Here is a 13,116-nt window from a genome sequence, read left to right on the forward strand (position 1 = left end):
AACACATGACAATGATCAATCTTGAATTTAGCAACCATATTCATACTAATGTGGTGGTAGCAATCACCGTGATAGGCATCGGGGAAAATAGTTTCCAAGGCATGTGTAATACTTGCATGTCTGTCAGATACAAACGCCAAGTCCTCAACTTTCCCAATTGCTTCCTTTAGCTTTGACATGAAATACTTCCAAGAATCATGATTCTCACTATCCACAATACCAAATGCAACTGGATATAGATGGTTATTTGCATCCAGCGCGACTGCACATAACATCTGCCCACCGTATTTTGTCTTTAAAAAAGTGACGTCCACACATAACACAGGACGACATGTACCAAACCCTCTTCTACTAACTCCGAGTGAGAAAAATCAATATTTGAATTGATCTTCCTCAGTGACAAAATCTGTCAATGTCCCGGGATTTTTCTGTTGAAGCATGAACAGGTACGATGGTAACTTCTGCTAGGATGCTTCCAGTGTCCCTCTGACATAAGAAAGAGCCTTCTCTCGGCATCTCCAAGCTTTTCCATATGACAACTCAATGCCATAATCATTCTTAATGTCCTCTCTTATGTTGTTTGCCGTGTACGCATTCGATCCAATCTGATATTTTTTCTTTATGCAATGACCAATAACCCAAGGTGCAGCTTGGCGATGGCCTTTATGTCGAAGGTCAAGTGAGTGAGTGTGTTTGTTGGTGAAACAAGTTATCTCGAACATATCAGATTTAGGAATTCTCTTCCCCCTCAATCTCCACCCATAATCTGAATCCTTGCAAGTGATATACCAAACTTTAGTACCTGACTTCTTCACCACAAACTCGAAGTTCTGCTTCATTGCATACAAGTGTGCCTTCATCTTCAACTCTAACTTGTTCTCAAAAACCTTCCCAACTTATATTACTCCACAACTCACCCCAGATAACGTGGGGATAACATAAGAGGGGCATGGGATTGTTGGTTTTTATTGATCAAATCAGAGATTATGCGCAGCGGAACAACAATCAAATTGTCAGATTAATCCCATAAGATTTCTAGATCTACTTCTTCACACTCATATATATATTGAATCAAGGACAAGAATAGAAACATTACCTCAGGTCCTTCCTTGCTGCTATCTTTTCGTATGGCTGAATCCTTGAGATCTCACACCAAGATCTTCCAAAATGTTCTCAGTCACCCAAAGAACGAGTGTGGGCTCGCTATACAAATAATAGGCAATAACTATTTATCAGATATTCTCAACACATGAGATCTGATAAAATTTGGACCTAGGTTTTGTGAAGAACAATGACCTTTGATTTTGTCACTGATCTTTTTCTTTGAGAGAATCCTAGATATTTTTCTATCCCTGCAAACTTACGTTCTGTGAAAACTGATATCCAATATTTAATAATATCAAATATATTAAAATATTTGTTATTTTAAACAAATTCAAAATAACTGATCAGTTATCAGATTTTTGTTTAAATAATAATATTTAAATCAAATCAAAATATCTCATTATTTATTTAATATTTAAATAACTAAAATTGTGGAATCAAGAGACCAAGTCTATCTCTTATGCATGTAGCACAGTGCATGTGCACTGTGCCACACGTGTACCACATGCATGTGCATGCATGTGATTTTTCCCAATTTTTATTATTATTTAAATACCAAAAATCCCAAAAATAAATTAATTCAAAATTAATTATATTTTTGTTAAATCAAATAATTAATTAATTACACATAATTAAACAATAATTATGTTTGATACATAGAAAAATATTTTACTTATCACATAAGTCCTTTTTACCCATTTTTGTATTTGCCTTTGACAGTGATTGTTTGAGCCATTCTGGGGACCATGGACCTATAACATTAAGCTCCAATAAATTGAAACTAAATAATTGAACTCTTTAATTATAATAGTTAATTGATTAATTCTGATATTACTCCACTATAAATTCAGAATTGCACTCTTTATGTTATAGATATACTTTTACAGAAATCTTTTTCTTAAGTCGTCCATTGATATAACCATCTTTCAATAGTTCAACCCTCTAATTAATTAGTTCATAAATTAGAATGGAAGAATTACCATTTAACCTTTCTAATTTATTTCTTATTCCTTAAGTACCATTAATTCACTAGTGAATAATTAATCTATAATCTAATTATAGATTTGAGCTCAAAATCATTCAGTTCCAGAATTAACCCTTAAGGGAACTAATATACGATCCGTTAGGAAAGATTAGATTCCTTATTGTTGATACATGTTCCCAGTCATCCATGATATTAAATCTCCAAAACAAAAGTCATTAGCCTCATTCTTTGAAGAGACCTTAACGAATGAATCAAAAGATTTAATAAACATGAACAGGAGTTCATGCACACTCAGGATTCAGGTTGATCTATAAATGATCATCAGTTATGATATGAATTACAAGTCTTTATTTTTAAATGGTTTTTGGATAAAGACTTTAATTCACATCGGTCCTTGTCATATATAATCATATTATATAAAGCACATTTACCGAGATGTCTTACCACATCAATAATCCGAATCTAGATTATTTGTATCATAATGATACTCAGTAAACCGTACTTACAACTCCAATTAAAGAATTCCATAACTTTAATTTGTTGTTGTTGACTATTTTTATTCATTCATGTGATCTTAATTCTCTCGTACTAATACAAGATCACATCCTCAATAATGAATATGGAATTTTTCTGATATTTACAAAATTATTCAAACAATAATTTAACAATCTAAATATAACAATAATAATAAACCCATCGTATTTATTTATTCACAGAAAAAACAAATGTCTTTACATGCTTTTAGGACACACTCTTAACAGGGATATCTTCAGCAGTATACGCTGGAGAACTCCATCTATTTCCATCATCTTGTGTAGTTTGACGACTGCTCTCTAAGCCAGTAGTCCTCCATCCTTGGCTTTCTTGACGCCTTGGCAATGGTCGTACATTTAAATTATCTACTTGAACCACATGTAGCATCGACAACCGATCCTCTGAGTTATCATCAGAACTACTGCACCCCTCAACTCTTTCATCATCATCACCAAAATGGGCAACTGGATCGTCATTGACATAAGGCTCATACTCATACCCATCATCATGCGGGAGATTTGTTGGGGGAAAAAAAGTTTTGTAATGACTAGGACCTCCCATGCATACACTTGGCCCAGGAGTAGTTTGTGGAACAGTCGTGCAGGATTGATTATGATTTTCCATATTAACACTCGTTCTAGGAGATGGATCAATAAAAGCAATGTTCTTTGCAATCGAACTAACACATAAAAGAACCCGATGTTTTAAGGACTTCGAATTTTCAAGAATAAGAGCACTAACTCCTTCATCATCTATGATTTCAATGGGATCTACGCTAAAATCATTGCATGTAAACGACACTTCCAACTTTAAGTCAAACAATGACCTATCCACTTTCAACTTTGAATACAACTTCTCCAATAATTCTATGTAACCAACATCAATTGATACATGTATTATAGTGTTCAAACCAGCTTTGAAATTCCATTTTTCTGCTTTCTGTTCCCAAACACCGTTGTAAGAAACAATTATATTAACTCTGGAACCTGCAAATTTACACAAAAAAAACATAAGAAAATTATAAAAATAAAGTGTAATCGATGAAGAATCGATGGTAAATCGATGCTGAATCAATGCTTATGAAAATTTGTATTGCAGTTCAACATCGATGCCACATCGATGACATTTTGATGCATAATCGATGTTGATGGTTGCCATCTGTACGCGATTCCATTTCGATGGTATATCGATTCCACATTGATGCCATATCGATGCTGAACCAAATCAACATATATGGCATCGATTCAACATCGATACACCATCGATATTACATCGAAAATAACATATAAATTAGATGTTCGCCTCAGCATCGACATTCCATCGATGTACCATCGAAATGCCATCGATGTACCATCGAAATGCCATCGATGTATCATCGATGCTGATGGTTGCCATATGTACGCGATTCCATTTCGATGGTATATCGATGCCATATCGATGCTGAACCAAATCAACATATATGGCATCGATTCAACATCGATATACCATCAATATTACATCGAAAATAACATCTAAATTAGATGTTCACCTCAGCATCGACATTCCATCGATGTACCATCAAAAGGCCATCGATGTACCATCAATTTTGGAATGGCTCCCACATAATCGCAGATCCAAAGAACAGTTCAAAAATTGCAAAAAAAAAATCCAAACTCAACTGTGGAACAGTTCGAATCTAATATCTAACCATGACGTTTCATATTCACAAGTAGATTAATGAAATGATACTTACCCATGATTTTTTCTCTTAAAAAACACCAAGAAACTTCCAATCCGTTCCAGATCCGAGCAGCTGTGAAAAAATGGCTGTAAATGATGGATGAGAGAAAGAGATAGAGAGAAAAATGTGTGAAGTGTTAAATTTGAGTGAGGAGGGTATTTTTGTCCAAAATAGGGGAGGGGGCACATTATGGGGAGAATTTTTATAATGGCGTGTTAAAAAATTTAAATATGTTATGATGTATATAGTGTAAAATTTCCCTTTGGTAACCCCCCAAATTGTACACAAGTATGTACCATTCTGAATAATTGACGGTTTTATCTCAAAATTATTTACCTTAGCAGTGGGAGGATGAATGCTTGAATGTATCCCCGTAACAGTAGGGAGTACATAGTTTCTCAATGGTGGATCGGCTTCAGCTGCATTACCCATATTTGCATTGTTGTTGACAACGTTATTTTTGTTCTCAGCCATGGAAAAGTCCAGCCTTTTCTTTATCTTTCGATTTTGTCTACACGTTCTCTCAATTTCTAGATCTATCGGCATGATTTCCTTTTGTCTACTTCCTCGCATATACCAACAATTCCTGAAACACAATACAACCTTGATCCGAATAAGTGTAAAATAAAAATAAAAAACAAATTAGAACAAACAACAATTAATTTTGACATTGTAAATTAAGTCCCCGGCAACGGCGCAAAAAACTTGATAGCTAAAATATATACACAAGTGTACGCAATCGATTCAAGTAATATAGATGATAAATAGAGTATCGTTCCCACAAAGACTATTAACCAATTACCAATAATTGCTCTTTAATTTCTATTTGGCAAACAAAATTTAGATGAATAAATCTAATTTTAAATAACTATGAGCAAAAATAACTAATTAAAAGATGAAAATCAATATTAAAAAGACCTAGGGTATTAACTTCATCAACTTTTCATTCTACTAATTTTATTAATCAGTTCTAAATTTCTTTCTTTCTATTCTAATAGCAGGTTAACATAAATCGATTCCTATTCTTTTTCAAGATATAAGATCTCATCCTAAATGCAGGTTTTCTACATCTCTGTGATAAACTTAAACATATAGCTGGCATTAAGCATAGAAACCTAATTACTACACAAGCCATATAGGTACTTTCGTCCAATATGTAACCTATGTCTATATAACGATAGCATATTCAATTCTCATCTTTCGAAATTTGAATCAAAATCATAAATTAAACAAATATTGATCGGATATTTACTAGCATTAAGCAAACATTATATAGATTAGAATAGAGAAGAAAAATCAATAGAACATCATAATTAAATTAAATAGAAATCCAAGTGACTACATTAAACCCTAGATAAAAATGTTTAGTTCATATCAGACATGACTAAATCAAGAAAATAATAATTCAGAAACATAAGATTAAAAAACTTGAAGAAGAAAGAAAAAAATATAAAAGTGCAGAAAAACTAGTCTAAGAATCAAAATTAATCTCTAAAAACGTAATTAAAATCTGACCTAATGACTTAATTAAACCCTAAGTCTGAATTTATAGTAAAAAAATCACAAACCCATTGTTTTTCATAGGCAGACCGTGACTTGACCTTCTCTAGGTCGCGGCCTGTGTCAATTTTAAAGGCTCTCAAAATCTGCATATGTCTTCAGGCGCCGCAACTCAGGCATATCAAGTCGCGGCCTGTGTCTTCGATGCCCCTTTGCTTTAGCCTCTGACTTCCCTTAGCATCGCGACTTATAAGGGCAAGTTGCGGCTCTAATTCCCTTCAGCAGCTTTGTGTTTCTGACTTGCCTAGAGTCGCGACCCTATTCCATCACTTCTCAATTTAAGCATTTTAACCTCATTTCTTCATCAAAAACTGATTTTTACTTGTCCTTAGCACCATTTTGAGTCGAGCAACCACCAAGAGCTTCGTTTTTCCACCATTTTCTCTTCTTTTTATATTTTTCTCATGATTCAACGCACCAACCTACAATAAAGACAAACAAAAGCGTAATCTTGCACAAAACAAACATAAAGACTCAAGATTATCACAAAAACACATTCTAAAACGACACTAAAATGAAATTATCAATGACCCAATTAAATTCATTTTGGAGTGCAATGATCTCAACATCAATTGTCTTAACCCTAATCTTATTATGGTTAATTTTACAATTATCATATCTCACATGATGATCAATAATTTTACAAACGAAACAAGTATAACAAGAACCGTTGAATTGTTCATTAACATTCATCATTGTACTTTTAATATAAACAATAAACTCAAACTCAAATATGGCAACAAACATATTTCATTCAAATTTTTTAAATCTACACATTTAGAATTAAATAAGGTATTTGATGATACCAATTATCTTAAGTTTGTAATCCCATTGAGTTGTCTCATCATTTGTTGATGAAGACTTTGAGTCACATTCATGTAGCGCATATCCAAATAGAATTTTCTTTTGTTCTCTCGTAGTTATGTGTTCAACACAAACCAAATCTTGAAGCAAGGATTTGAAGGTTGTAGAAGATGAACAAATTTCTCTCACTGTTGTGCAAAACACAAAAAGAAAGTAATTAGGAATAAAGATTTGGATTGTTGGGGATTTAAGACTTTATACTTTTTAAATCAATAATGAATAATGAGAATAATTCAATTTTACAAACTCTAGATGTTAATCAAGAACCTTATTCAAAGTATGAATGCAAATCTTGATAATCAAATAACCATATTCAAAGTATGAATGCAAATATTGATAATTAAAGATTAAGTGATTAAATGATTATAACATGAATATATAATCATTTAATCATTAATACTAACAATAATTAACACAATTAAAAAAGTAAATCACAATAGTGTAACACAATTACAAAGTTAGGTTTTAGACAGATACAACATTTGAATTGAGCAATTGAATCTTCAAATTTTGGGAAACATCTAAAGGCTTATACACGAAAAATATCTCTATTCCAAACATTCCTTTAGTTGCTTGAAGCTTCACCAATGTGGAATGAGAAGTTAGATTTAACAAGTCTTGAAACTCATACAAGTCAAGCAATGCTTGATGAATTTCTTGGAGAAAATGAATGTTCTCTGAGAGCAAGAAAGAAAGAGATGTTAGAGAGAGTTGAAAAGTGTGATCAATACTTTCAATTCTAATAACATTTATTTATAGTGTAGGCACCATCATTAAGTCTAACCAATAGGATTAGAACTTTTGAACACATTATTTTAGAGTTAAAACATGTAATTGTAAAGACACGTCAAGTGAAGCATCACCTGCAGTGTTTTGTCTCGTACTTTGCTTTAGGCAATTCATCGCCTATAAGGTGGCGATGCAACTCCATGTAATTAAGTCTAATTTCTCAAAAGTGATCTTAAACACCTCCAAATGCTCCCAAAATTTTTAGCATGCTTAGATATCTCATTGTATCACTTTAGACCCATAAAAGTCAATTATAGATGCCTACTACACAATCTCATATTTTCACTTCAATCTTAAGTAAAAAATCGTTAAGTGTTTTGCGCCACATTGTGTAAACAACTTAACTATTATATTTAATAAATTTCAACACCACCAAAGGTATTATTCCTCACCCACTCACGTTTAGAAGCACCCAGAATGTGTGAGGGTGCGTTAAGTATTTTGCGCCACATTGTATAAACAACTTAACTATTATATTTAATAAATCTCAACACCACCAAAGGTATTATTCCTCACCCACTCACGTTTAGAAGCACCCAAAATGTGTGAAGGTCGAGGACGCATAGATGATGATGGTGCTGGAGGATGAGTGTTGCTCCTAGTCTTGAGCGTTATGGTTTTGAGGAGACACTTTTTAGTGGTTTCTAACTCAAAAATATAACCTCTATATTCACGGGACATTTTTATTTAATGATGAACTTCATAAAATCTGCGAGGTATAACTCGTTGAGTTTTTTTTTTCTTTTCAAAATCCTATGTTTTGACAAAGTTCGAGTATATGCTGAAATCTGTCGTAGAATGAATCATGTTGGCCACCTATTTATAGTGTGGAGCCAATCTCTTCTACAATTCAAATGAATTATGTTACAACCAAAAATAAATAAACAGTAATCTAAATTTAAAATACCAACACTAGAATACCATCTTTTATAAATGCACTTAAATGCAATCTAATTTCTCACTTATATGCCCATCTAACTTATTCAGTCTATAACTGCAATATAACTTGCGTCAATCCAATAAAAGGTCAGACTGGACCAGAGAGAAATATCTCAAATCAATGTGAAAATTGTATTAGTTCAACTGAGCAGAATCGACCTTGTAGAACATATACAAGGCCCTTTCCAATCGAGGATAATTGTCTTTGTGTCTGGTAACTTTTTGGATTAAATGACTTGAGACAACTGTTGGCTAAAAATGAAGCATAAACTAAACTGGTAAAACACCACAAGTCCATAACTGTTAGAGTTTTAGAAAATGTTTAGTCTGACAAATTCTACAGTCCACTTAAATCTTACGGCAGCCAAACAAACTAAGAGAATGGCATCCAATGCTTACTGTAAATTACTAAACCAAGTTGTGGATAACCAATAGAGAATCTACGAGGTGTAAAATCGTGCTTATTTTGATTTGCTTCTGTCTTCCGTTATATGGCAAAGTTTAACAGCATTCAGTTTATAGTTAAGATGCCTCCGGTGGGCATCAGCAGTACCTCATCTTCAAATCTCATGTAAACTGTTGGATGGTCTGTGGCAACACATTACATATCTTCCGATGATGTTTCGTACAGGAAGAGATCCCCTGTTTATTAATTTCACATATAGACTACTTAGTAAAATAAGATGAAGAAGCAATAAAACTTAGTGTCAAGATTGTGCTAAAGCTTCCCCATTCCTGTCAATTATTTTTCATAAGAAGCTCAAAGCATATAGAGAGGGGAATTAAAGAGCTGGATATTGAGAATACTCACCAATAATGAGAATCATAACTATTATTACGGTTGTCACCCAACACATAAACATGACCTTTAGGCACACACTGCAAATTCAGGTAAAACTAAAATTAGTTAGACACCAACAGGTGCAGGTTGTAAAACCAGAGAGAAAATGAGGAAAAATGGGAGCATTAAAAGCCTGCGATGAACCAAAAGAATGAATTGGTGTCATAAATTAATGAAATTTCAACATATGGATTCTATGGGGTCCGTTTACAAATTCAACCTCATCGAAGAACTGAATACATATTATTCACAAGTCCATTGCTTCAGTATTCATTGTTGGATATCTACTCAAAATCATTTTCCTATTTAACTAGTTAATATTTGTAAAGTTTAGATATTTGTGAAAGTTATGTATAAAGAGCTTGAAAATGTTTGTGTAACTATCAGTTTGGGTTAAAGAAGTCCTTTTGCGAAAAGTAAAGAGATGTGAGAATTATGAGGTATGTAGGTATACGAAAAGTTCGCATAACTATCAATTTTATAAGGTTATTGGGTATATGGAGTCTAGTTTATATATTGTGGGTCTCTATATACATAAGGATTAACATTAATCTCATATTTAATTGCTAATACTTCTAAACCAAGTAAAATACTGTGTTGCGTCTGTTATATACATGGTAGAGCACAGAGTAGTAACTTCTTCAAACACCAATCTGGTATATCCGTTGATAAGAGATTTAAGTGGCAATGGAAATGCAAAATCAAATGCTTAAAAATAGTACAAAGAAATGGAACGTAAGTGGTATGAGAAGGAGGACTCACCGTTAAATCTAATACATAGTTATGTGGTTCTGCTATAAAATCTTCTTGCTGAGCAATTCCATTGACGTAGAGCAATCCATTATTGACCTGCAACGGGGTAGAAGAAAAGAGCAATAAATGAGCATGAATAACTTCCCTGAGTTTGAGTAATAATGAGTAATTGATGAAATAGATATAGTATTTATATCCTTATCATTTAACTCTGTAGTGAACAACTAAACTCTATGCACGAGACCGCAGATATAATCAATACTTTGGAAGTTAAAAGAGGAGCATATATATTAGTTTTTAAAATTAACAGTAATGATAACACAAGAGGCAACCACCAACCCATTTCCATCGGAATGAATAAAAAGGTCCAACATAATCAAATTGTATATAGAAACAGCATTATAACATCCTATAATGGATATTTAAGGCTTGCTTTCTTATTGGTTACCTTGCTCCAGGTGTTCTGTTCTGTTGTGCAACTCTATTTTTGAGGGTTTGAAAGAAGGGTATGTTTGATTGGGGGAAAAGAATGAAAAGGAATCCATTTTCATTCCTACAAAAAGAATAATTTTTTATTCATACCTATTCCTATTCTTATTCTCCTTCTTCGGTTCTCATTACTCTCAACCTAAATTAGAAAACCAAAAATATTAAAATCAAGTCATCAATTAATAATCACACCTCAACAAAGTCTCCAGCTTTGGCAACAATTCTCTTTATGAAAACTGTCCTTTCCGCATCATCTGGTGGCTATAGATAAGACAGCGAACTCATCAAGCATCAGAAAACAGAGGAAACTAGGTCCTTATATGTAGATTTATTTATATTGCCCCACCCCAACAAACCTGTGTTGGATTCCAAAATGTCACAACTTCGTGTAATGCAGGACTTCTTATGTAATATGAAGCCTGGAGAAGTTACAAAATAACCCATCTTTAATGTTAGACAAAATTAGAAATAAAGAAACAACAGGAAGATTGTTCAATATTTCTATTAATGGTTATTACGACATATTTATGTCAACTATGCTACAAGGTTGTTTCTTGTTTGTTTCTTTATGTATAAAAACTTTAAATGTACCATTTCCCCAGAGGAAAAAAATACAGAAAAATCTAAAGCCAATTATCAAAAACAAGTAACATTGCAAAAATCAGCAATCATGATGAGCCAAGAGGTGATGTTTTGGAAACCTTTTCAACAATGATGCGATCACCAACGAGAAGAGTGGGGCACATGGAAGAAGATGGTATGAATCGAATTTCACAAAGCATGAACCATAGAAGAAACACCACCAAGAGTCTCATAAACCCATCAAGACCAGGCGATCGGAGAAACCCCCAACTCTGGCACGGCATCCATCGCAGCGAAGTGTACGTAAAGAAGAGATGATACAACGCAGAAGGTCTTAAGAAGCTCATCGCAGTTATTGCAGTATACCCAGAACCCGAAATTCAAAATTACTAATATATGATCGAGTACAAGAAACTAAATTAATAGTTCAAATGACGACTGAAGAGCATAATGTGGTGGGGTTTTATGCTAAAAGAAGCAAGAATGGGTTTGAAAGAATAGGCAACTAAGCTCTTCTAACAAAAACCAGCCACTGAATTTTGGGTAACAATTGCTTCTGTGGTGTGATCAAAGAAGAAGAAGACCGCACCGTAAACGGTTTCGAATGACCGTTATAAATATCGAGGAAAAAGAAAAGAAAAGGACAGAAAACCAGGCGAAGAAGACAAAATGTATACATATAAATATATGGACCAAGAACGTCAGAGAAAACACAAAAATTTAGCTCTGGGTATCTGAAAATTTGGCTCAGTATCTCCGATGGTGAGAGAGGATTGCCATGAAAGACTCTGCTTGAGCTTCAGCAAGAAAAGAAAATGGTGGCGACAACCAATATAAAGAGGTAAAGAGAGAGAAAGAGAGAGTAATTTCTTGATGAGTAAGTTTCAACGAAGGCGCCACTGACTGACTATCTTTAACGCGTTAGCCGAGCTGGGTTACGACTAACTACGACCCAAGTGTCACTTGCAGAGAGCTACACATGGGTAAATCATGAATTTAAATTTATGTAAAAATAAATATATATTTTTTAATAGTAAGTTTAAATCCTCAACTTATTTTGCACAAAATTCCGATCTAATAATATATTTGTTTTCTAGTAGATTTTATCGGTCTGATAAATTTTCGTAATGTCGTCTCGTCCGTACCCGGATGGTATTTGGGAAATAATATAAAACGGTAGGGACTTTTAAAAATATATTAAAATCTAATGAAGAATAAAGAATTTTCTTTTAATAGTAAGTGAGCAGTTGAACTGATAAGATTTTTTTAATCTGATTTTGTTTAAGAACAGAATAGAATAGAATAGAACTTGATAAGTTAAAGTTAGTGTTTCCTAGTGCGCAGGAAGAGTGTTTTAGTCTTCTGGGTTCCAACTATTACCAAGCACCAACAGCCGTAAGTGATAACTTCCAAAGGAGGGATTATAATTTGGATCATGACAATAATACTAGTTACGACATGAAAATAAATGAGTTTGAGTGAGACGTTTAATAATCGTATTGTGTAATAATCATATCAACACGATAACATGAATAATTATTATAGATTTTATGATTTTTTTATATAATTATGATTAATTGTGTTAATTTCATGTTGTATCATGACACATTAATCGTGTTATAATCATATTATCGTGTCATGTTGTGTTCGTGTTATATTGACCCGTTTAATAATCATATCGTGTTCGTATTTACCTTAATCGTATCGTGTCGACACGAATCTAGCACATTTACACGAATAATCAACCCTATTCCAAAGCCTTCCTAGAAGTTACGAAAGCCTGGCCCAACTCGTCTAGAACATATGGGTTGTGCCAATATTCTAGCTCCTCGGAATATAGGCCCATGTTGGCTGAGTTTCTTTTACAAAAATACACATAAATTGAAGCCAAAAAAAATGGAATTAACAATGGAAAATTTGAACAAATATGCTACTTGATATAGGCCACTGCCATTG

The 13,116-nt window shown here is 33.4% G+C and overlaps 1 protein-coding gene across 1 annotated transcript; it reads right to left on the minus strand.

The window, feature by feature from the left end:
• Positions 1 to 8,604: 8,604 nt before the first annotated feature.
• Positions 8,605 to 11,985, minus strand: LOC133805323 (chloroplast processing peptidase-like). The gene is made up of 6 exons (XM_062243475.1): positions 11,280 to 11,985; positions 10,935 to 10,997; positions 10,771 to 10,839; positions 10,099 to 10,185; positions 9,307 to 9,374; positions 8,605 to 9,137 (listed from the first exon to the last, which is right to left on the minus strand). Exons 1-6 carry the CDS (start codon positions 11,505 to 11,507, stop codon positions 9,056 to 9,058), a joined length of 597 nt encoding a protein of 198 aa, XP_062099459.1. The 5' UTR covers positions 11,508 to 11,985; the 3' UTR covers positions 8,605 to 9,055.
• Between the last annotated feature and the right edge of the window lie 1,131 nt (positions 11,986 to 13,116).

Source organism: Humulus lupulus, chromosome X (assembly GCF_963169125.1).
Source record: "Humulus lupulus chromosome X, drHumLupu1.1, whole genome shotgun sequence".
NCBI lineage: Eukaryota > Viridiplantae > Streptophyta > Magnoliopsida > Rosales > Cannabaceae > Humulus > Humulus lupulus.